The 26441-nt window shown below is 41.8% G+C and overlaps 1 protein-coding gene across 10 annotated transcripts in view; it reads right to left on the reverse strand.

Moving 5' to 3' along the window:
• Positions 1–26441, reverse strand: part of meis2a (Meis homeobox 2a) — a 149432-nt gene that overhangs the window by 89892 nt on the left and 33099 nt on the right. For 6 of the 10 annotated variants that reach the window (XM_034195033.1, XM_034195034.1, XM_034195027.1 and 3 more), the window contains exon 8: positions 3138–3283. In XM_034195033.1, coding sequence (XP_034050924.1) covers positions 3138–3283 — 146 coding nt within the window. Of the gene's footprint in view, positions 1–3137; positions 3302–26441 lie in introns of all 10 variants that reach the window. The other 4 variants (XM_034195025.1, XM_034195028.1, XM_034195026.1 and 1 more) reach the window with 2 other exon arrangements.

Consider the following 26441-nt stretch of genomic DNA (forward strand, 5'->3'; position numbering starts at 1 on the left):
GCGGGGCTGCTACGGCGAAGCCGCTAAGGCCTGCGAGGAGTGGGGCTTTGCTGTTGCAGCTTCACTGCTTCTGAATAGATAAAAGTGATTAAAGCACTCCTGATTATCCCGGACCAATATGTAATGGATTTACAGCCCTTTCAATTAGGCTGCATTTGTGGGCCACTCATTACTTGGGCTTTTGGGTCCAGGGGCTTTGGTCTGGGAGTGGGCACTGGTGGGGGGGCACCTGACCCTCTGATCCATAAGGCTGATCTGCTAAACTAAGTCCCTCCTACTCTCTCTTCTCCCATCTCCCCTAACATTGTCCCTCCATCTCTGGGCCAGTGGCCATGTGCTCAGGGAGCAGCTTATGTGTCCTGCTGGGGCCACATCCTCCTGAAATCTGACCTTCGCTGCAAAATCAATACAGACCAATGTTCTGATAATGTTCTGACATCGGAGGAGGGTGGGGTAATATGCGCCCCATCCCTCTGCCCCAAACAGGGGGCAGGTCTTAACAAAACCAGACTGCCAAGCAAAGAATATTCTATTCTTGACCAAGTATATCTGAATGAATGTCACATTTGAATATTTCATCCAAGTCATGCAGCAGCGCTGTGCTTACTGAAGTGCATGAACCATTTTCAGATGCAGTCTGACTGCACTGCTTGGCAAACACTTTCCTCTCCTTTACGGAGGAAAAAGGCATTAACATTTGCCATCGTTGCCTCAAACATAAGATGAAGTCAACTGCATTTAAAAATCTGAAACGGATCAAGGGGAAGAATGGACAGCCAATACTCATTCCGCTATGAAAACTGCATTTATAAAGGCATGCCCCATGTAAAAGAAAAAAAAAAAAAAACTTTATCTATTCTATCCTCCTTTTTTACTGTCATTGTCCTGCATGTTTCATGAGTTCCTCACCAAAATCTTTCACCTTCAAGCCAAACAAACATCTCCATACCACATAAACATCACCGATAGTTTTTTTTTTTTAATCTACAGTTAAAAAAGAAAAAGTTTAGAAAACTTAAAAAAACAAGGCAAACACCTGCGCAGATGTTATGAATTTATATTATGGTTTGATCACTTTAGATTAGAAGATTCCCCAAAATGTTATGTTACATTTGACCAACTTAAAATTTTGGGATCAACTCACAATTACTAGTTCATTAAACTTCAAGTAATATGTTTTGTTGGAAAATAAGCTTTTGTAGTATTGATTGATGATTGATTACTTGATTGATTGATTGATTTTAGCAAACATTCATGAAAATTCAGTAAGGTATATCTTATATATTATATTCCAATTCTAAGGTGGAACTATGCCAGTATATAAAGGTATATCTAAATATCTAAAAAGGAAGAGTAAAATAGAAGAGTAGAAAAGAGAACCAGGGATGGTAGGTTGAAAAGCTTTTTTATGCCATGGGAACTCTCCCTACCCACCCAAGCAGCTCAAGAAAAAGGTATATATAATATAATAAATAATAAGACATAAGAAGGATAAGACATCACAGGAGAAGATTGTAGTATAGGTAACTTAGTATGTAGACTAGTAGTAAAATTAAATATAGTTAGTAGGCTAAGCTATAAATCTGGTATTTTATTATAGAAACAGAAGCTATGAGTGTGTGAGTGTACTCGTATCTATCTAAAGTAACTCTGTTAGCATACTATAGGAAAATAAAAAGTATAATCATTATGCTATCAAATGGAAACCTAAGAACTTAGGTACTATATGTTGATATCTTTAAAGGAACACATAAACTGATGAATCATTAAAAATCAACACCATGTAAAATAAAACTGTAAATAGCGAAAATAAGCTAGTTATAGTAGAAGAGCTAAATTAGCCGTTAATAAGCCAACCATACCCAGCAAGCTAACACGATAAACAAAAACGGTAATTAGTGTATAAAGTATAATAGCGTAGTTAAACCTACAGTAATGGTATTAACAAATACATATAAAATAAATGTGGACAAAAGTATGAATTAATGTGGGTTATCAAACACAAAAGAACCAACTATTGTGTAAGCTACGATGAACGTGTACACTGAAAAAAGAGAATAGTTCAATCAACTTAAATTAATTGTTCCAATTGCTAACATCTAAATGAATTAAGTTGCATGAACTTAATTTTTTAAGTTACAGTTGATCTAACTTGCTAAGTTAAGTTCATACAACTTCATTCATTCAGGTGTTACTAATTGAAACAACTTTTTAAGTTGGTTTGTTTTTTCAGTGTACCAAAGTACATATACATAAGCAGGGATGTTATAAAACAGGTATCAATGCCTTATTTTCATTGTGCTCCCCCCCCATTTCAGTCTATAATTTCACTTTTATACAGGTATAGGCTCCACCCCACCACAACCATTAAAGGGGTAATCCATTGAATGGGTATTCTGTCTGTTTGTCAGGCTCAAACAGTAAAATTGGTTACCCATGAATTAAAAGGTTGGTGACCAGACTTGTGCTTGAAAATATAGTTGAGCAACATGCTAAACCCCAAAGTGCTGCTGATCTAAACCTTTTAAACATCAGGCTAAGTTAGCATCACTAACTGATTAATACAGTCTGTGATACTATAAAAGCTTATGTTTCAACAAACATTTTTAAGTTAATTGAACTAGCAATTGTGAGTTGGTCTGAATAAAAAAACTGAAGGTGGTCAAACATAACACAGCAGTTTGAGCAAACATTTTAATCTGCATTGATGCAACTAATATCCCTAAGTTGAGAAAATTCAAAATTTGTATGCCTCACACTAGAAAAGAAGAAATGTTACTTCAGTTGGCAAGACTCAAATCAGTTAAGTTTGTCTAAATTAAGTTAACAAATTGGCATAAAAATGACTTGTTAAATTAATTTAGATCAACCAGTTGAAGCCCTTTTTAAGTTGGTCTAACAGTTCTTTTTGCCAGTGCAAGTTTTCATGATTTTGTTTTTTTTTTTTACAGTGTGTACGCATGCTGACTAGTGTGAACAGTCTGAACGAATTGCGTTGACCTCTGCTCTTTATGGATGTCTGACAGGTGAACATCACAGAGCTGCTGTCACTCACTCACCCCATCAGCAGTGATGTTTGTGTGACAGTCTTGCATGCTTCTAAAAAAAAAAAAAAAAAAAAAAAAATCTGTTCTTACTGTGAGATGCTGGAAGAGCCACGCCCTCATGATGTTTGTGGCCACTTTGGGGAAAATGCCGCGCTTTTTCTGCCTCTTCTTATCCTTGTCGGGATCGTCGTCGTCCCCTGTGCCGGGCGATGCGACGCTGTTGTCTAAGCCATCTCCTGGACGGAAACCAAACCCTGGGTTAAATAACATCCCAAACCATAGCAGAGAATCAAAAAAACTCCTCGACTGAAAATATGCTGCAAGCAGAAACACAAGTACAGGCACACAAAGCTGAGTTTAAGGTCTATGAAAGATGGATAAATGGACAAATACCACAGATATCTGAGCATGAATTCAAAAGCTGAGGTCTAAAGAGCAAAGCCGATGTTGTGTGAAAAAGAAACGGCGGTAAGGGGATTTAGTGTGCCTCAGATGGCGTGTACAGTGTGAGGGGGTTTAGAGGCCGAACTGAGCGGTTGTAACCCCAGAGCACGGGAAAATGTTTGGATGCTAAATCACTAACTTCCTCACTGCAGTTTCACCAGAGGATGAGGAGGGGAAAAAAATAGAACGATGGCCAAAAAAAGAAGGGATAAGAAGCCTTCAAGTCAAGTTCAGTCATGGACTCGTCATTAATTCAATTAAATTTGCATGCTTGACATAATGTAGAGCACTTCTCTTTTTTTTTTCATCTTTTGAAGAGAGCCAAAGGGGACAGCGAGGAGTTATGCAGACGTATTGCACGCAGACAGTTGTGCACGCCCGTCCGTGTATTCCCGTCGCATGCACGCACACGGTCACATACAAGCAAAACTCACAAGAGTTGATCATTTAGGGCATCCAGCTGAGAAGCATGCGTATTGAAGTGGGGATGTGATTTTGGGTAGCTCATTGTTGCACTTCGATGCACATAATGGACCCCCCCCCCCCCCTTCACCCCCACCCAAATCTAACTCTCGCTTCCCTCTCCCTGCCAGGACCCCACCACCACCACCTTTTTTTTTATTTTCATCCATGAGATTAGCATGACAGGCCAGTGGCGGCTTCATCTGCATTAATGTCCATCAGTGTTTGATTTCAAGAAGAAAACATGCACATATTCATGCACGGGCTCTCCTTTTAAATTGAAGCTTCCATCTTTGTCCCTCGCCTTTTTTCTTGTTTCTCCTCTTCGGCATTAATTGTGCATTAGCAAAAATGATTTACTTTTAACAGTCATAGTTATTTTTTCTTGCCCCCGGGCACAAATGCCTTGAAAGCCTTCCTTGAGGGCATCTAAATTATGTATCTGAAAAACTCCTCCACTACTGCTGAGGAAGGACCCTGACGTTCTCAAAATTCAGACTTGCATGTCCTCCTGTTTTTGGGGAGGCATCAATCACAACCGCCGACATAAGCCCTAATCTCGCATAAATATTTGAACTAATAACATTAAAAAAAAAAGGGGGGGGGGGGGATCAGACTGGTGGCGTAATCAAATGCAAAATAAATGAAACCTACAAGGACAGCAGGGGCCCTCACTTGGAACTACTTTTCCCACTTTCTTTTTCTCGGCCATGTTTTCGCCTCTCTCTTTTCCCCCCTTCTCTCGCCGCCTTTCTGCTCTGTCTGTGCACAGTGTTTTCCTTCCACATCATTAGCACCGAGCCACACGAAAAAGGAAAACAGAGAAGTGCCGACTTTGCAGTCCGTGCCTAAAGTGAAAGAAGCAACAGCTCCTCTGAAGGACATAAGGGAACAGAGGACACAGGCGAGGCATGTTGTAATTTTAGAATACCCATTCGTTAGTAGAAAATGCCGTAAATCCCAGGCTAAGCACAAATCCTTGTTCAGGAAAGCCTAAAACAATAAACTTTGGTCTGGTCATAGACCTTGTAGCCCTACCCTGACTATGAGGAGCTTCCTGAGAAATGCAACCCAGACGGAAGTCAAGTCGGACTCCTTTAGTCGTCTTGCAACCTCAACAACAACAACGACTGCGCTGTGAACTTTACCCGCTCTTCACTTCTGGACTTCTCTGAATGATATTGATGCACAGTCTGGTTATTTGTTTATGTGTTACGAGGTTTTATGTTGATTTTCAAGCTCTTTTCCAAATCCCACCCCTGCTGTGAGCGCTCAGGCTCATCCAGTGGAACCACACGGTGGCCAAAAGGCTGGCAGATTAATTTTATTGACATTTCCATTTTCACTGCAATGCGATAGCCTCCTCCTGGCCAGGGCCAGAGCGACCCGTGCGTATTTACAGACTGACCTGTCACTTCATTACCCAGCATGCTTGCTGCCTCCTGCCCTAGCCCGCGAGCGTGAAACCAGACTCCCAAGGTTTTCAGATCCTGTCTTCCTCTCTGTGTCTTTCTCTCTACCCGCCTGCATACGGACACTGTGTGCACGCCAGGCAAGCACATTCGGCATCCTGTATTAACCAGCAGTATGTAAACAGACATGCGTGCAATCTAAATAGAGAGTGAAGTTAAAAACGGGTGGAACTATCCAAACAAAACTGTGGACAGAAAGAAGGCGCGGGACAAGAAGGAGGAGGAAGAAAAGAGGACAAAGAATAAAGAAGACCCAACTTGCACAACCTCATTACATCTAAAGGAGAGCTGGTGCTTTGCATCCACCCCCACTCCTTTCTTACGAGCGAGAGAAGGAACGCTGCAGGGCAAATTGTCCCAAACACTAATGGCTTCTGACTGTTCCCTGGCAACTCTGCCATTCTAACCTGTGCGGATGTGCAGTGTGGAAAAAATAGGGAAGGAAAAAAAAGTGCAGGGCAGAGCCGGGGGAGCGTCCCATCATCTGCCCATGTGACACAGATGGGGGTTGGCTATTAGGAGGCAGCCGAAAGGCCTAAGGGAGCCGAGGTGCTGGAGTGTAGCCCCAGGCACTTTTGGAAAAGCAGCGCCCTCGGAGACGGAAAAAAAGACAGCCCCGCTCTCCCCGTTTTCTTCCCGTCTTCCCTCACTCTTCCCTTTCTGTCTCCTTCTGCCTCACCCACTTTATCAGTACCTGGACTTAGAGCGCTCACGGTGAAGGTTTGCACACGTTTTTCATATAACGCGGAAAGGTGCAATCAGGCAGGATGGAAAACGACGGACCTGATGCAATGATGGGGTGGGGGGGGGGGGGGGGGTACGCAAACAGACAAACAACACAAGTCCAAGAGCGCATTACGCTCACATGCATTCTCTTTCTCACTCATCACCAGTGGGTAGTTATTAAAAATGCATTCAGATATTTCTCCCTGTGAGTAAATTGGTCTCAGGGCTGAGCTCATTAACGAGTTGGGAAAGGATTGTAAACACGCTGCAGTGCTGCTCATCTCACGTTGCCACATTCCAGGACGCTTTAGGATTTCTTGCACGGATTTTGCACAAATAATTGCTTTTGCACAAAGTGTCCGACAGTCTGGTAACAGCCAGGAGGGCTGCAGACGAGGCCTAATGACTTCGGAGATCATGACAAAGACGCACCCTGCTCCTCGGGGGGCCGCTATAATCTAGTCTGCATCAGGAGCATGACAACCGATTCAGTGTACCAACACACAATCAGATATATTACAAAACCTAAAAATCTACTTCAAATCAATCAGTTTGAGAACATGATTTATGTTTAGTTCACTCATTATGAGCTACAGGTGTTTTGGAGTAATTTCTGACAACTAATTCAGTGTACCAACACACGATCAGATATATTACAAAACCTAAAAATCTACTTCAAATCAATCAGTTTGAGGACATGATTTATGTTTAGTTCACTCATTATGAGCTACAGGTGTTTTGGAGTAATTTCTGACAACTAATTCAGTGTACCAACACACGATCAGATATATTACAAAACCTAAAAATCTACTTCAAATCAATCAGTTTGAGGACATGATTTATGTTTAGTTCACTCATTATGAGCTACAGGTGTTTTGGAGTAATTTCTGACAACTAATTCAGTGTACCAACACACGATCAGATATATTACAAAACCTAAAAATCTACTTCAAATCAATCAGTTTGAGGACATGATTTATGTTTAGTTCACTCATTATGAGCTACAGGTGTTTTGGAGTAATTTCTGACAACTAATTCAGTGTACCAACACACGATCAGATATATTACAAAACCTAAAAATCTACTTCAAATCAATCAGTTTGAGGACATGATTTATGTTTAGTTAACTCATTATGAGCTACAGGTGTTTTGGAGTAATTTCTGACAACTAATTCAGTGTACCAACACACGATCAGGTATATTACAAAACCTAAAAATCTACTTCAAATCAATCAGTTTGAGGACATGATTTATGTTTAGTTCACTCATTATGAGCTACGGGTGTTTTGGAGTAATTTCTGACTAAATGACATGCCTGGTTACTTCAGATCGCCTGATAGAGGAGTAACGTCTATGTACCAACTGGCAGAAAACTGTCTAAAATTTCAAGAAACTTAGTTGGGATATTCTCAGATTCAAAAATGATTGAATGTATTACACAAACAGAGGCTTTTATTTCAAGTTATGTGTTCTCAACATGATTATTTTGGGAGCACAATAAGCCAGCTCCTTGGATGAAGTTTTGTGACCTTGCTAAATATTCAAGCTTTAAAAAGTTCTGGTTACTGTGCCATTGTTGTCCCTGTTTGCACGCACGCATGCACAAAATCATTTTATATATCTGCCCCACTATTTGTCATTCACACACAAATGAAGTGTTTTCTATGTTTTATTACACACTGAATCCATTCCAACCACAATTACATCACTTAAGAAAAATGAGCTTGGCATGGTATCTTTTTTATTGTAGCAAACAAAGTCTGTGCAAAATGTGGTGCTTTTACCATAAGAAGTGCAATCGTAGTGATATTTTACACGTATCTGCCCCGCGACCCTGCTCGTCTACTGTTGAATTGCACAGAAGGCCTTTAAAATTTAAAGCCTTTCCAGAAGTGACATTACGTAGGATGTATTCCTAACTATCATTATTCTCGCAGTAAACTGCAGCCAAAATATCTTGCCCTTATATAGTGAAATACATCATTAGAAACTGAAAGAAATTTCTGGTATGAAATTGAACTTTAGAAGTCAAAGCCAGTATATCTCATAATAGAAAATGTAAGAAACCTGCTTTAAATCTGACACAATCTGCTGAAAAGGCCAAACGGAGTATAGAGAAGTACTGATTAGGGCATGCGCACGTGTCAATATCAACCTCATGTGACTGGGATAGCCACTTTATTAGGTACACCTGTTCAGTTGCTTGTTAATACAAACACCAAATCAGAAAATTTGCATTTGCTTTCCAGAGTTCTACTGTATGTTTTCTGGCTCAGTTTGTCACCACCACCATTATTCTCTGACTGATTTCTTTCTGTATCACCCCCAGTTTCTATATCACCTATGACAGACACTCACCGGCCACTTTATTCGGTACACCTATTCAATTGTTTAACACAAACAGCTAATCAGAAAATTTGCATTTGCTTTCCAGAGTTCTACTGTATATTTTCTAGCACACTTTGTCACCACCACTATTATTCTCTGACTGATTTCTTTCTATATCACCCCCAGTTTCTATATCATCTATGACAGACACTCACTGGCCACTTTATTAGGTACACCTGTTCAATTGCTTGTTAACAGAAATAGCTAATCAGAAAATTTGCATGGCAGCATTGCAATGCATTTAGGAATCTAGACATGGTGAAGACAATTTGTTGAAGTTCAACCCAAGCATCAGAATGGAGAAGAAAGGGGATTTAAGTGACTTTGAATGTAGCATGGTTGTTGCCGCCAGACGGGCTGATCTGAGTATTTCAGAAGCTGCTGAACTACTGGGATTTTCATGCACAACCATCTCTATGGTTTCCAGAGAATGGTCCAAAAAAGAGAAGATATCCAGTGAGCGGAAGATGTGTGGCCGAAAATGCCTTGTTGATGATGCCTGGATGATGCTATCATGTCAATATGGACCAACATCTTTAAGGACTGTTTCCAACACCTTGTTGAATCTATGTCACAAAGAATTAAAGCAATTCTAACAACATAAGGGCGTCCAGCCCAGCGTCGCAGACCGAACGGTCCCCCTAAAAATCAGACCCCCGATAAATGCGGTTCACTGATTATCACTTTCTTTTTGCTTCAAACTGCACTCCAGTCGTCATCTATCTCAGCAACAGATATCTGACACTTTTGTACATCATTTCCACATGAATTTAAGTTATTTCATCATAAAAGCTGGTGGAAGCGATCAGAGCGCCGTGGCTAAAACGAGCTGCTAGCTGATGTGTTCACTGTGCATCGGACATTTCAAAGTGTCACGGTATTTCACCTCGTTTGTGCTTAAAATGGCCTAATTTCTGCTTAAAACTGACTTTAGAATGATTTAAGAGATTTTACCTTTATCATCTGATGGTTAATAATCCCATTAATCCATTTGATCGCTTTGGGTGAAGAGACTCTGTCTCAGACATGCTGCTGTGGTCCGAAATGACGCATGCGCAGATGCAAAAGGCGGACCGATTTTTTTAGGGGTGGAACGTTTGGTCTGCGACACCGGTACTAGCAAGGTGTACCTAATAAAGTGGCTAATGAATGCACACGTGACAGTGGACAAATTTCTCTGCATAATGATTTGCGTAAGTGCCCGACCTTCTCGTTCTATGAAAGTGTGACTCAGCACAAATGTATAATAGATACATATACAGAGAACACAAAGGTTCTAATTTATGTAACCATGGAAACCAAATTATGAACACTACCCCTATAGTAACCTGGGGCTCAAAATACACGTGTCAACCCGAAATTTACTGATGATATCTTCATCAGCCTTGCAGGAGATACCAAAATAAACCAAGTTTATTTTACTTAATAAAAGCAATTATAGATGTGTGAGTTATTTGAGTTACTAGTAACTTAATTGGTTTCCTCAAACAGTTTGAACTGTAGGTTTTACAGTGAAATCAATAGTTGGAAAATATGCTGACTGGCCATTTCATTAGGTAGACCTTGCTAGTTTCTGGTTGGACCAGCTTTCTGAATAATTTGGTTGTAATGACCGGTAAAGACTGGTGTCTCAGTTTGAACCAGTACATTTTTCGCCGACCTTTACCATCAACACAGCATTTGCAACCACACCACATTATTCTGATGCTCTGAACTTCAGTAGATCCTCTCGACCATGTCTTCATGCCTAAACGCAGTGAGCTTCTGCCACGTGATTGGTCGGTTCGCATGTGAAGTCCATGCGGTGATTTTGCACTTGGGGGCCCCTGCGTTTGTTTCAGGGTAATGAAGCACGAGTGTCGAGGCAGTGGCTTATGGAAGCTGTGGTGAAAGTGACTAATTACAACAGACCCCCCACGCCCCCTGTCAGCCCGAACCAGTCAGGCATGTTCACCCATGCTCACCCGCAGGAGGACCAGGGAGCAAGAGAGAGAAATAAGGAGTTACAAGGCGAGAGGAGGAGATGGAGGGCAGGAGCTGTGGTGCAGCAGGCGCTCTTTCGGCCTCCTCTGTGTTTGCCCTCCAACTTTTCCTACAACATGTTCCTATTAGAGCACCTCTAGCCCCGCAGGCTTGGCTGCAGAGAAAGAAGAGAAAAGAAGAGGGGGATTTAGAGCCTCCTTTTTTTCCCTCAACCTTTCAGCCAATATAAGTGGCGTTTAGCACATTCAGTCCCCCAAATGGCTGCGAATGAGAGAAGCAGTGGGAGCTCCTCTTTTGTCCTCCTGGTTGCCTCTTTTATTTACTCTGGATTTATGAAGGGGTCTTTGCCAGCTCTGGGACCACAAGCTCCTTGATGTACACACATTCTCTCTGTCTCATACAAACACATCCACGCTCTATTCACACTTGTGGAACGGCAGTGCACGCTGGGGATTACAGGCCTACTGTACGGTGGCCAGTAGGGTTCACAACACTTCCAAATTAAGACAACACCAGCAAACTCTACAACTCCTCCATCGGGGGGAGGAGGAGTAACAGGAAGACAGAGGACGGGAAGGAGAGGAACAGTAGTAGCCAGTAAACCAGTAGTGAGGAGGGTTTATTCCCGGTTGGTCTACTCCCATTTTGTCTACTCTTAGGAAAGTACATAAATCCCATTTCATCTACTCCCATTTTGTTTTAGATTTTTATGCAAATGAAACTTAAAATTCAACTTTTAGTTGATAGTTTTTATTTTTTGCATGAAATTAAGGAAACTAATTTCTACAATATCCTAAAACCCAGCTTTCTAAATAAACTAAAAGAGTAATATTAATGACTTATTTTTGTCTTTAAATATAGCAACTGATACAAATACAAAAGAAACTCCAGGCTAACCCTAACCCTAAATAAAAATGCTGAAATTTTTTTTTGAAAATTTGGGGTATTTTTGGTTTATCTAATCATTACAACCTCTTTTAATTCAAAATCTTGTAAATAATTAAGAAAAAATATCAGGAAAATATGAGAGTAGACAAAATGGGACTACTCTACATTTCTGAGAGTAGACAAAATGAGAGTAGATGAACTGGGAGTAGACCAAATGGGAAGTAGACAAAATGGGAGTAGACCAATCGGGAAGTTACGGTGAGCAGTATACTCTGTGTGCTTCTTACCCTCTGTGCTGCTATACAATGTTGCTGGAACCTCAGTTTCCCTGAGGGAGTCTTCCCCAAAGGATTAATAAAGTTCTATCTAATCCAAGATAATCTAATCTAATCTAATCTAAATCAGAAAACTCAAATACAGAAAACATCGACATCAATTCAACAACAGGCAGTAGTATCACAAAAAACAAAAACAAATTGCAAATTGAAAAAGCTTGCAAACAGAGAACAGAAATATAACCTGCAGCACATGAAGTAATTTAATTTGATAACGTGTCCGCTGAAAATTCACGCAATGCGCCCAAACACAGAAATGCTTAGCTACACAACACAATGGAAGTAGTAACAACACAATGGATGTACTCAGAGGTTTCTGGACCAGAGGACTTTAACTGACACACTGTTCAGCGCACCACAGTGCTCAACTCTATCTCTACCCCGACAGCACAGCTGAGTATGTTTATTTATTTACCTTCTTCATAATTTTGTGATTTTATTTGCAATGCACTGAAGAGTAGAAGTCAGTTGAAGTCTCCAGGCAAAAATGTCTGGTTGTATTGTGAAATTTAGTAAAGTCTTTGTGAGTGTTTGAATTTGCAGCAGACACTTCACCAAATTCAATTCAATTGAAATGATTGAATTTATATAGCGGAAAATCACAACAAAGCTGCTTCAAGGTGCTTCACACAAGTAAGATCTAACCTTACCAACCCCTAGAGCCAGGGGCGTAGGTTTCATATGGACCATAGGGACAAGTCACAACCAATATTTTGGGATGGCAAAATAGTCCCTACCAATATTTAGCATTAGTCGTCACGTTTTGTGTTTTCGACGTGCCAGAGTGACAGGGTTACCCATGTTGCAATTTCATTAGCTCACGTTCTTGTCACATGGACGTAAACAAAGCACATCTTGTGGCAGGCAGTGCTTAATTTATAAAGTGGGAGGTCCCGGAGCGCAGAGGATGGGTGGCTCCGGTGCAGTGTTGCCAGATGTACGATAATTATTGTATCTGTACGATAGTTTTGCCCTCTGTACGATGTACGATCAATAAATGTACGATCAATAATGGGAAAAAATCCAATATGTACGATAATTTCAGTTGGTTGCCCAAACACGCATCTCTCTCTGACACCCAAGAATCATTTTGCAGGCGTTGCACTCAGGCGGCATCAAAGACACACCACACACAGGGCTGCTGCTGGCTTTGGGCGACCAGGTCAACGTCATTTGAAAGCCCGCCCCCTCTCCATACAAAGTAATGAGTTCCCATCCAATCTCTGCCGTGACAGGAAGATTCCCCAACCAACAACATCGTTTTTTTTTTTCGAAACTTTATTTCAACAAATGCAATAACAAACGAACAAAACACAAGTGCAAAGAGATATACAAGAAAAATAAAAAAAGTTCAAGTTCCTTATGGAGGTGTCAACATTTTTTCTGTGTTCAACAAAATCTGCACAAGTGGCATCGGATGACGACAGTGACCTCGAGGTTGATTTCGACTCTTTCTAGTCTGGTAATTAACACGTTTGTGTCCCTTCACAGAAAAAAAAAAAAAATTTCTAGTCTGGTAATTAACACGTTTGTGTCCCTTCACAGAAAAAAAAAAATCTTTCTAGTCTGGTAGTGCATTTGCTTGTGCATTTGCGTTCTTTTTGTGCCATAGTTTCCCCATTACTATAATTACTGACATAAAATTCTTTGTAAATTTAAAAAAAAAAAAAAACGCTAAAATAGCTACGTTGTATGCGTTTTGTTTGTGTACGATAATTTCTCCCAAAATACGATAATTTTGAGGTTTTGATACGATAGTTTCATATTTCATATCTGGCAACACTGCTCCGGTGCAGAAAAACAAGAGGGGGGCTTGCGAACAATGCTGTGCGCCACACTTAAAATAAACTGCACACCCACACAAACACACACACACCTTCACAAATGACACTAATACCCTGCCTTTTCCTCAAAAATTACTACATTTATGTTTGCTGTCTGTCTATGTACTTGTCTGTCACTTTTGCGCTCTTTTTCATACTTTTCCCTCGTTTCAAAAGTCACCAAACGCACTTTACCATAATATATGCAACATATAGCATACTGTTGGAAAGCTTGGGTTCTTGGCTTGCTGTCAGTGTTGAATTTTTTCAGAGTGAGGGCTTACATGAGAACTTACGCTAATGAGAATCAGCGGCGCACTAGTGTGAAACTTCCATGTTTTTCCTCTGCGTTATGACATCACAGGCTTACGTTTACCGTAATACACCATATATCATTGTAAAACCCTTTTTTTTTTTGGCAAATTGGTTGCCAGATACCTACAACTGCATTATTGATGAAGATAATAGATTATACATCTTGGTTGCAAAAACTTTTTTTTTTTGTTAGCTCCACAAGTATTTTTTTTTTGTTGTTGTCTTGTTCTCTCAGGTGTAGGCCTACAGAATAGATTTGTGATTTTGGGTGCAATTTTGTTATTTAAGCTATTTGTTTGTTTGCCTACACACTTAATAATGTAAATAAAGTGTTAAATTATTCAGCATTATGTCATCATATGTTATGTATTATGCTGTACTTGTGCATCTAATGGTATGAGTGGGTTAGGGGGTGGTGGTGGTGGGCAGGGGGGCGGGGGGGGTGGTATTGTCCCTACCAAAGCTGAGACCAAACCTATGCCCTTGCCTAGAGCAAGCACTCAGGCGACAGTGGTAAGAAAAAAACTCCCTCTGGTGATATTGAGGAAGAAACCTCAAGCAGACCAGACTCAAAGGGGTGACCCTCTGCTTAGGCCATTCTACAGCACATATAACCAAATGAAATTGTTACATGTGCTGTAGGTAATTTTGTGTTCTCTGTGTTTGCAGGCTTGCAAGCGTTTTTCAATTTGCATGCCGTTTTGTGATGCAACTACCTACTGTTGGATTGATGCAGGCTTTTTTTCTATGTGTAGCTTTTCTGTATTTGCTAGTGTTGTCGTTATGTCGAAGTGTTGTGGCCCCTATCAGCCACCGTACTACTAGCAAAATCCACATGCTTGCAATCTGCTGTGCACTCATGTAACACAGCACATGAGGATCACCTAATCCCTTTGATGATAAAAGGTGCATATGCACATCCAGTTTCTAACAGCAACACAAACAAGTCATCAGTGTCGTGAGTCCTCGTCCATATGGTTCAAACACTCGCTATGAACCATACAGTAAGCAGATGAGGGCTCCAAAACGGAACTGTTTCAGCACGGCTGCAGCCAGTGCTTTACGCTGATTATTTCCTGATCTGTGCTTAAACAAGCAGCAGCCCCTCGCACTGGACCATAAAACAACAGCTTAGTAAACAGCAAGCATGCTGACAAATTTGTAGCGCTCAGGCCTGAGCCATTAATAGTCCTAAAACCTGTCAAAGCAATTACGACAAACTCTCCTGTAAGTCCCCCAAACCTAGCCATCACTACCCGCCTCCTCTTTACCACCAGGGCACGGGCTCAAGGTTAAGGCAGGATGGCCGTATTTTCTCTCTAGCTGACCAACTGCTTTGACACCCCTGAGGACAAACCTCCACTTCAAACACAGCTGTATCTGCATCCTCGCTGACACGACTGAGTGGATCCTTTTGCATGAGAAGTAATGTGCAGTTGTCTCCCCCCCTCCCCAAAAACACATCATTAAGTGTTCCCTTAAATGAAGTGGAATAAGAGCTTCTAATTAGATGGGTTTTTCTACGTGTGGAGAAGCGAGGCAGTCAGGCAGTAAGAAAGACAGGGAGGGAGATCGGGAGGGAGTTAGTTGCTCAACAACTCCTGTACCTCCTTTCCTCCCTCCCTTCTTCACCCCTTCCCAAAACCCCCTAACCCTGCCACCAGGCAGATATCGCTCTGTCATCCCTGGAATGCTGGAGATAACTATCGCCCTTCCACCAGTATAGGGCCTCGCTTCTCTCCCAGGCTTAACTTTGACCCTACTCTGCACATCCCTACCACTCTGGAAGGCAAAGAAGTAGAGGGAGAGGAGCAACAGAGAGGGGAGGTGCAAGAATGGAGGGTTGGAGGTAAAACTTGTTTTTAACAGTCGGTTGGGCTATTTTACCTTTTAACCCAAAATATGGGCTGGAGCAAAGCCATCCTTCTCTTTCAGCTTCTCCCTTGGAGCAAAAGAAGTGTAGTTCATCCAGAAGGGAGAGGGAGAAAAGGGGGTAAGTTGCTTGGCTATTGCTTTTTCTCCTGGGTTCATGCTCTCTCATGAGATGTCCATTTGCCAAGAATGTAAAATGCAGGAAGAATTCAGATTATCAAAGGTAGCAGTTCATCTGCTATGTGTTCTAATTTGTTATAACCCACACATGAGACTGCACACGCCTCCTGTCATCTAATAGTTTAGTCATTCCGTGATGTACATGTGCAGAGAAGGTAGCTCACTGGATAAGGAGTTGGATTACCAATTTGTAGACCAGAGTTTGGTTCCAGGTCCTTCTACTTGATTGTTTCCTTGGGGAACGCACTTCATCTGCATTGACCCAGTCTACATGACTGTCAACTGGGAAAGTAACCTGCATAGTTGTAGATTTAGTAGACGATCAACTTATCCGTGCTATGGAAACTGGAGATAAGCTGCTGCAGAAAAGGGTCTCCTGGCCTATATAGGACTTACTTCTTCTGTGACATGCACATGGACACAGGCACAGAAGTACTACCATTTAGTGCATTCTAAACAGTGCACTATTTGAGGAAGGACTCAAAGATCCCACGAAAAGAAACAGGATAAAGATGTGGCAGCAGTCTGTTAAAGATGTCACGACCCAATTTAGATGAATGGCAAAGGACTAAATTGCAGGGGATGGGGGAATAACCCTCCACCCATCACAACTCCCTTTTTTTTTGGTGATGGGTGGGTGGAGGGTTGTGATGCCCATGGCTGCCCCTCACTTGGCAGGGATCAGTGTTTAATGAAGGGCTTTGGGTCTCCACCACACATTTTACACTTTCTACCTCCCTGACAGTTCCACCCTGCTCTCCCTGTACTCCAACATAGGGCAGCCACACCCCCTTCAACTCCAAAACGAATGGAACTAATTGGTCTTGTAGGCAATTTGCTTTTTTTTTCCGTAAAGAAATTTCCAAATCTGCCAGTGTCGCTCTCTAAAGTCCAAAGATGGTAAAGAGGAGCCTCTTGATCTTACCAGTTAAAACTGTATCACCACTTGATCCTCTATAATTTATTACTACTATGAAAACACACACAAAAAAAGCAAAAAACATGGATCAGTGCCGACTGAGTAGCATACCTCAACGCTAAGGTTTGATACTCCATTAAATATTGAAGAAAATGTATTTCCCACAAGCAGTGGGTCTATGTTGAAGTGAAACAAGCTTGATTATTAGTAAAACAAGCTGCATTCCCACTTACTGCTTCCTTTATTTTGGTAATTATTATGCAGCAAAAGCAAGGAATAAAGACACAAGAGAGAATGTAAGAAAACAAAACGCAAGAGAGCAGGCAGATGCGTCGTATGGATCTATTCGCTGGCAAGGAGATGGCTTTATAATCCTCACTAGGAACTGTTGTATATCAAAGTCTTCCATCTAAACCACCAGAAAGTGCACATCAGATGCAGGTTGCCAGTTTTAACAGTGCGGTTTTGTGATTCAGAACAGCTAACACTGTTTGAGGCATTGCACAATAACAGCATCAGCAGCCATTCTCTTCCCTCAATTACAGTTTGGATCCAAACAAACAAACCCGCTGTTTGTTATGTTGAGGAAGGAGGACAACTTGGATTTATTTCAAACATCTTTACTGCACCTGATGGACACTGGCATCAAAGTGGAGTTTAACAGCAATGGGGTTGCTCCTTAGAGTTGGGGGGATGGTAACGTAAATGGATTAAAAGGTTTATAAATCAACAAGTCAACCATCAGATTGTAGCCTCTGCTCGGCAGCCCTCTCATCAGCCAAATGCCATGAAAGGTTTTTTTTTTCGTCTCTCTCTTTTTTTTTCACACAAATGTCCTGGAGGCAGGGAACAAAGCGAGCAGAACTGATTACTGCGCTGTTGCCCCGCTCCGCCAGTCTAAACTCTGTTTGACTTCCTAATGAGCTCACTAAAAACCCAATTCATCACCCATAACCCCTTCTCAACCTGCCTTGAAATCCCCCCATTATGGGCAGTGAAGGACAGTCCGTTTACCAGCTTTGGGCTAAGGTCAAGGGGCTGTGTCGATGGCACTGGTCATGGTGACCGCGTGGACAAGCCAAACTTATGTTCCTTTTCTATCCACTCATGTCTACATATGCACTCACAACTCTTCAACTTTCCTCTGGGGCAACACAGTGCATCTTTGATTTGCAAAATTTACACCAAGTGCAGTTCCTAATGCAACTCCAGATGTTAAAAAAAAAAACAAGAATGGGGCAAGAGTGACATTGAACTGGGGACTTTGTTGTTGGGAGATGAACTGTTTGTGCGATCGTGCTACTTTAAATAAACTATAAATGTAGGTTTTGATAAATAATTATTTTATAAATAATTGACACAATCTGTAACATAACATTATGAAGTAAGTCAGGTAGCTAGCCAAAGAAGATTGCACTAGCTCATTTTAATGTTAAACCTAAAAGTGAAACACATGATACACAATGAGCATTAGAAATTAGCTTAAAAAACACTGGGCCCAAGAAAGAATTTGGATGCATCTGACGGTGATATTTCCAGAAAAGACAATGCACTAGCCCAAATGCTAATATTACAGTTAAAATTAGCAGGCCAAGATAGCAATGCTGGTACCAATGGTAAATGGTAAATGGACTGCATTTATATAGTGCTTTTCCATCTGCATTAGACGCTCAAAGGGCGTTACAATTATGCCTCACATTCACCCCGATGTCAGGGTGCTGCCATACAAGGATTAAGGACCTTGCCCAAGGGGCCTTGGTGATTTTCCAGTAAGGGGGGATTTGAACCGAGGATCTCCTGGTCTCAAGCCCAACACCTTAACCACTAGACCATCACCTCCCCCAATGTTAGCAGCTCAGCAGAATCACCATTAACTAGCAAAGCTAGCAATTAAAGGCAGCTGAAGGTGACTCTTTGAAGCTCAACAGCTATGTGCGAGAAACCTTTTTCAACTTGGAAGCAAATTTTCTGTGCAACAAAATCATCTTAAATGAAAGATGCCTTTGATAAAATTAACATTTGAACAAGACCTAACTCACAGATGCACCATTGAATGGAAAGAGAAATTTAATGATGGTTAGTCTTTAATATTTCATATGCATCATTCATTCTAAATGTAGACATTGGGCATTGGACTTTTGGTGGGTCAGATCTTTTAGGGTCACTCCACCATGGACCTAAACTTTTGCACTTGTTTGCTTTGTAATCTATGCTGACTGGTGTAGCATCATGTGTGACAAAAAGTCTCAGTACTGTTTGGTTGCAAATTGCTTGCCCCCAACCCCACCTACCTCTCTACCCCCCCCACCCCCACCACCTCTCCATATATTGATGCTGGCCTTACCATAGGTGTCAACCTGACTCCAGAAAGGGCAAAGAGGGTGCAGATTTCTTTGTAACCACCAACTCCATCAGGTGATTTCATTGACGAACTCATCCCATCTGCTGTTAATCAGTGAAATCACCTAGTGCAGTTGGTGGGTACAAGGAAACCTGCACCATCTTTGCACTTTCTGGAGTCAGGTTGACACCTATACCTGATACCAGGCTTGGCTAACTCTCTTATAGCAGGGACCGGCTCCCAAATTGGGCTGGTTTTCTTCCATGATTGCTAGATTCAAAACATCAAACTAGTTGGGTGCTACTTTTTACACATGTAGCCCATCCCTCATGCTCTTGTCCTTTCAACACTAGCCTGAGTTGAAGAGGAATGTGCAGGAATGTTGCATTCCCATTGGTTTTTGCATCAGAGGTTTCAGCCTTAATATTGCTTCAAGGATAGTAATTTGGTGGGAAGGGAATGCAGTAGGATGGGAGGGTTGGGAGCATGGAGTACAGTTAGCCTGTTATAGATGGAGGGAAATGTATAACAGAAACAAGGCCAATTTTGCACATGACATTTGAAGATGGGACAATCAAAAAGAAATGAAGGGAATAAAACAGAGGAGGACCGGGAGAGGAGCTTGTTGGATGAAGGAGCCAGAAATGAGGTGGGGATGGAGCACAGAGGAGGGTTGGAGCAAACTCCCACAGTTCCTCATTACATGGGGCTGTTGTTATCCTCCTGATACCTGAGCTGTAACCAAGAGATTACAGATTTGATTAATCCTTGGTTTAAAATGCAGCTGTTTTATTCTGCTTTAGCAAATTAATTCTTTTTCCAATAGTGTATTGATTAAGCGTAGGCCCTGATAAAGTTCAAACTGAGCGAAATAGCTCCAGGGCTTTGGCTCGGCCTGCTCTGGAGAGTCAATAAAAACTTCCTCCCTCCACCTGCATCTCTCCTCCTCTCACAGTTTACCCTCATAAATTAGTCAGATCTTTTGAGGAGTGAAGATCTTGCATCGTTGCTATTGGCTTTGTGATATTTTTTTTTCATATTATGACACATACACAAATGCAGATCCCTCTATTGATGATTCCATCTGGCAGTACTCGCCCAAACATCCATTACGCAAGCATTTTGCATAGATACCATTATCACTTACAGCTCGCAAATGCTTTGCCTCATTCCCCCACAACCCTCCTCACTCACCCGAACACAGAACGGGAACATCTCCTTTCACAAAGCTACTCTTTCATTCTTTTTATCGCACAACTGCGAGCGGGAGTGTGATCAACAGAGGGTCGAGAAGGTCTCACTGGGGAGCCAACTAGCAGAGAAATCAGATCCTGCTTTACAAGAGAGTCAACCACTCATGTCTTGTCAAGACCCCTCACCTACTGAATCCTTTACAAGTCAATAATCAGGTCCCGCTGTCGTCCACTGGGTCTTGGCACACATTCACCTCCTTCTATAGGAAGCAGAGGTGGGATGGGGGGGTGGGAGGTCTGGATTGTGGTATGTAAACCTTGCCGCTTCATTATACTGCATGATATTATGGAAAGTGTTTTGTCCAGTATGCCAGCCGTGCCAGCAGTACACACACAAAATTAAATGTATTTCCCACAGTCCTACGCTATATTTAGCCCAATAATATAACATTACATATTATAGTAATACATCGTGACAGATGCTGGTGACATACCACCAGCGCTACCACAACTGCTGCCGACATGAAGACAGAGGAAGGGAAGGAAGCCTTTTCAATATACAGAACTAATGAATGAGTGAATGGATTATGAAGGGAGGGGGGGAATATAATTATAAGGTGGAAGTTGTGCTTAATACATTTACTCCAGACCATTTCCTTTCGTTAATGGGACTGCATCATGCAGAGACGACTTTGACGAAGCTTGTATCGACTGTCCGCTCTGCACCTGAAGCTAAATCCGGCAGGTCATTTCATTAAGGCTCCATTCCACAGCACTAATTTTGATTTTAGGGGCCTCGACAGCTGTTGGCAGTGGAAATTATTATGTCAGGAACGGTGAGAGAGGAGCTTATTGCTGCTGAGACAAATACAAATTGTAAAGCCTTGATTCATATTATTGCCACTCTACCTCCCTAACTGAGGAAAATATGTAACTTGTCACATCTTGTACCTTCATTTTGAGTAGCTGGGTGAACAACTGGGGAGAGAATTCACAGATGCGCCCTAATTTATTTATTTATTTAAAGTAATGAAGGTATTGCACTAAATCAAGTGTGTGTGGGAGGAAGGGGAGATAGGCTGCAAGGGGGCACTAGAGTGCACTCAAGGGTGAGAAAATTAATAGACTTTCGTGTCTGATTAAGATATTGAACTAGCTGCCCTGTTGGATCAGTCCATCACTGCCCCTTAAAAATGCTGCCCTCAGCACTTCTCTACAAGATAACTGTTTGGAAGTTAGATGCATTTATCATAACAAGCCCTCAGGTTCTGAATGATTGATGTTTCTAAGGGTGCTATCACTCCTACCTTATTTGGTACACACCTTTAGACTTTTCAGTTTGGTCCAAACCAAACTAGCAGGTGTGAAATCTGACTCCGACCATGGTTCAGACCAAATGACGACAATTTGGTCCAAGCGAAAAAGGGGGTATGAAAGAACCTTATGAAAGGTTCTATCATCCAACCTCAATACTGCAGTATGAAATCAAACTAAAGTCCTTCTCACACAGAAGACGTGTGTGGGTCATGTTAGTGGCAATCACTGGCATGCTGTACTTGCTGGTACTCATGCGGCGCTGTCACCAAAGCATGTTTGTGGCGTGTGACTACTGAGTGTGTGTGTGTGTGTGGCATTTGGTGATGTTTAATGTAGCGTGTAAAACCTGAGCATCACCTGATGCTCTCTGGGCAGTGTTTCATCAACTCTGTCTCTGCTTTTTTCCCCCCCATTTTATCAAAGATTCTGAGTTTCTCAACAACCTGGTGCTTTCCAGCCTCTCAAACAGATGGCGCGTGTGTGGTGTGTAAGAGGTGACTGTGCGACAAGTGAAACTGAGTGTTGAGTGTTTTGACCATGACCAAAACACTCAACAAACCCAGGAGAGTGCTGGCAGTTGTGTGGCATGGTATGACATGGTTTGGGCGAGTAGTGGCGTGCTTGTGCCGAATAGTGGTGAGTTGGGTGGGGAGTGCTAGATGCGCCTCTAAACACTACATACATACCTTTTGTGTGAAAGAAGCTTAACCAGGTCAAAAGTATACAAAGACAAATATTGGTTCAGGCCTAGTTCTGGACACCCTAAGAAATGCCTTCTTAGGGTGTCCCTTGTATTAGGGAGGGGTGTTATTTCAAAAAATGTTGAAATCTATAAATGTTTGCATGGAATATGGAAATATACACAGAATAAACCATAGCAGGATAAATTTTGGGTCATTTGGTTCCAAAAACCCATATGGACAGAGCCAGTGAAGATATCGGGTTCAAAAATCACCAAAAATATCGACGAAAATGTCATATCTTGAGAACCGCTGCACCTAGAGACTTGAAATTTGGCTCCAAATGTTGCTTTACCCCAAGTTTATATTCATTGTCTATAGTAACAATAAGCCTATCTGGTGTTTTTTTTTAAGAGCAATTGACAAAAAAACCTAATTTCAGTGCATATGTTACAATCAATTGTAACAAACAAAATCTATGTAGTTTTATTTCAGGAACATCATTTGAGTATAATCATCACATGTAAAGAATGACATGGCCACAATGAACTAATTATAAGCAACAAAGTGGTTTTCTACATCAACAGCACATATACGACACACGTGCTACTTGAAATTTTCAAACGCTCCGTCCATATGGGTTTTTGGAACCAAATGACCCATAATTTATCCTGCTATGGTTTATTCTGTGTATTTTTCCATATTCCATGCAAACATTTATAGATTTCCAATTTTTTTGAAATAACACCCCCCCTCCCTACTTGTTTGAATTGATGTGACTACCATCTAGTTTTTAAAAAATTTCCATCCATCCATCCATCCATCCATCCATCCATCCATCCATCCATCCATCCATCCATCCATCCATCCATCCATCCATCCATCCATTTTCTATACCCGCTCCACTTACTCCAATTAAGGGTGTTGAAGGTGACCCATCCTATCTTGGTTTTAGAAGACCATATTGATCCACTCATTATTATCACCTATTTGTTGTCTTTATGGAATTATGCATCAGGCTGTAAACTTAGCCTTTCTCTAATGTGCCACATTAGTCAATATAATAAACCCAATTGTAAATAACAATTGTTGTTTTTCTTTTAATGACATGTTAATAAAGTAAAATATCAAAAACCATGTTTATACAAAACTATAGGATCTTTATCATTTTTGTGCTGTATGGCATATCCAGGATGGTCTTCACATGTCTATATGACATCACAAAGTGTGTTCTCTGTTTTGAGAATCTTTCTCCAAAAAAAGTGTGTAAAGCCATTGGAGGCAATAAAAAATTAATTCATAAAATTCAAAGTGGGGGGGGGGGGGGGGGCTGCTCAATAACTCATCAATGCTCACACCTACGGTCAATTTAAAGTTTCCAGTTCACTTAACCCTATTCAGTCACCTGCATATAAAATGACTGCTCCAGAAAAATACACTCTTTTTTGATGTTGTCTGAAAGTACTGTATGCTACAACAATGTAAGGTTAAAAAAAAAATCACAGTTCTTTGCAAAGTTTGAGAATTAGTACAGTCACGATTGCAGTATAAACTGCATCATACAGACAAGTATGTCTAATAATTTGTCCACCTTATTTCCATATATTAGGTAAGAGCGTACGTCTATAATCCAGCAGACATACTGACTCTGTCAAAAATGATAACCGTTAGTTATGGGACCATAAAGTTGAGTAAAAAAAAATGCTAGCCTTAATATTTTTCTGGTCACTCAACATTTTTCAAGTTTTTAATTTTCTAACTGAGGCATTAATAATCGTAGCTGTCGTCTGGGCCGGCAGTATGATGACCAGACTGATGTGAGCTCTTCATTGCCTTCCCTTGCAAGTTAATATTCACCATTAAAGTTCCAGAAAGAAGAAAAAAGCTCTTTCTCTGACACCATTAATTACTAGTGTGACATTGCTCTCAGCTTTTTGAAGCTTTTGTTTCTTCTTTTTTGTGCGGTCTTTGGTATTGACTTTTCAATTTTCTCTTCACATCCACCCCCTGTGCTCGCTGTAGCGCTAGCCCTAGCCCCTCTGCAACGGTGCCCGGCCCGGTGATAGCCTCGAGCCCATTCTCCGAGACGCCAGCTAGGGAGCTGTGATAGCTGGGCCGGCGCTACAGCTCCCAGCAGCCCACCACTCACTCCCCCATGAGACCAAAATCAAAGCGATAGGCCCTTAAAATACAACCATGGGTATAATAAGGGTGCTGCAAAGAACAATAATACAATAATACACCACAGAAGAAAGGAAAGTACAAAAGAACGCGAGCGAAAACTGCAAGAATGTTGGCCCGAAAGTGTTCTTGAGATGTGAACAACAGAGACGGGATCGGGGCGATGGCGGAGGGGATTGGGGGTGGGGTGGGAGGTGCTGTGGCAGCGAGGGCAAAGGGCCACAGCCAGAGGTGATGGTAGCTGGGGCCACGCATCTAACCAGCCACGTATCTGAACCCAAAACAACAAGGGGGTCTGCCGCATGCCTGTGAGGCTGAAGGGAGCACGACTAATTTCTGCACAACAATGGGCCTGGATGGGCGCCCACACAATGGCAGGTGCTTTGAATAGCAGCAGGGCCCTTGCAGCGGGGATCTTCTCCTCTCTCGCTCTGAGGGCTCGGGCTCTGGCTTGTGTAACCTTTCATTTTCAACCGGGCTTCCTTTTGACTCATAAAGGATGAAAATGATCTCATGGGGGTGGTGCAGGGGGGGCAAAGGAGTAAAAGACAGTCAGGCCTCTGAGGCACAATTCACACCAACATCCCTCTGTGTTTTCCATTTGTTTCTCCAACCCTCTTTATTTTTATCTGCCGCCTTTTGAGTAATCATTCGCCTCTTACATTCACAAGATCTCTTCACTCATTCAACCCCCCCCCCCCACAACCTCCACAGCTAACTGTTTGTTGGGTTATTTTCTGTTGTTCTTCTGCTGGCCCATCCTGTAGGCCATGATGCAGTAGAAAAGGCAATCCACTCCCCCCCCCAACCACTAGCACCTTAAGAGCATTCTTTCCGGGGTCATGGGGTCACGCTTCACAGATGTCTCCAGCAGACACTCGGTTGTCGAAGGACTGCATCCCTGGGAGTAAGCCTTCGTACTAAACAATGCAGCTTTCCCCCTCACTTTTGGAAAATAAATGCTTTTTTTTATTATCGTCTCACTCTTTTTTATATACATCTCTCTTTTTTTTTGCTTTTGAATGAAGCAAGAGTGAGAGATATTTTTTTTCCAAGGTGGAGGTTTTGGTGTTTAGATAATGAAATAAAGTGCTGGTTATCAAAGGATAGCAGCGTTTTCTTGCTGCTTTCATTCTTTTCAAGCGCGCTGCCCGTCTCCCCAAGTTTCCTGCAATTGTTCTAATAAGGCCTTAGTCATCTTTGCCTGGTGGCGGAGGGAATGATGCTTTAAAAGGTCTTTTTCTTCTCTCCGTATGCGTTGCCAGGATAGGAAAATGAAAACATGAAGTAACTGTCCTGAAATCCACACCGAGACTGATCCAAAAAGAAGAAGAAGAACAAGGGAAAAAAAGCATGAATAAGCAGGGCAAAGCCGAACAAAGAGCGATCCGAAATGAACAGAGAGATAATATTTGAAGTAGACCATCTTTGTGTAGCATCCATGTTTTTTTTTTTTGTTTTTTTTTAAAGGAGCCAAATGGCTTTCATTAAAGGGAAATCAGCTTGTGCTTTTCTTGGGTGGGAGGGGGGAGTGTGACACTGGCAAAAGCGAGATTGCAGCATTTAACATGCAAGTTCTGCCTCAGAACTTGCACGTGTGTAATTGGAAACACCATTCTGCAAAAGCCAGCGCTGAGCTATCCTTGAATATCCGCCTCCTTTTCATCTCGCCTTGTTCCCTTGTTCTCATCTTTCATTTGCTATGGTGCTCTTGCTTCCCCCTCCAAACATACCCTCTGCATTCTGCAAATTGATAACCCTCTAAATGAATTATGGTAAATGCATAATGAAGGTTTTCTGAGCTTCAGCCCTGCAGCCAGCCACGATGGAGCATCTCGTTTGGCATGTTTGATTTGTTTTGTTGCGCATTTAGCC

The sequence above is a fragment of the Thalassophryne amazonica genome, chromosome 19 (assembly GCF_902500255.1).
Source record: "Thalassophryne amazonica chromosome 19, fThaAma1.1, whole genome shotgun sequence".
Classification (NCBI taxonomy): domain Eukaryota; kingdom Metazoa; phylum Chordata; class Actinopteri; order Batrachoidiformes; family Batrachoididae; genus Thalassophryne; species Thalassophryne amazonica.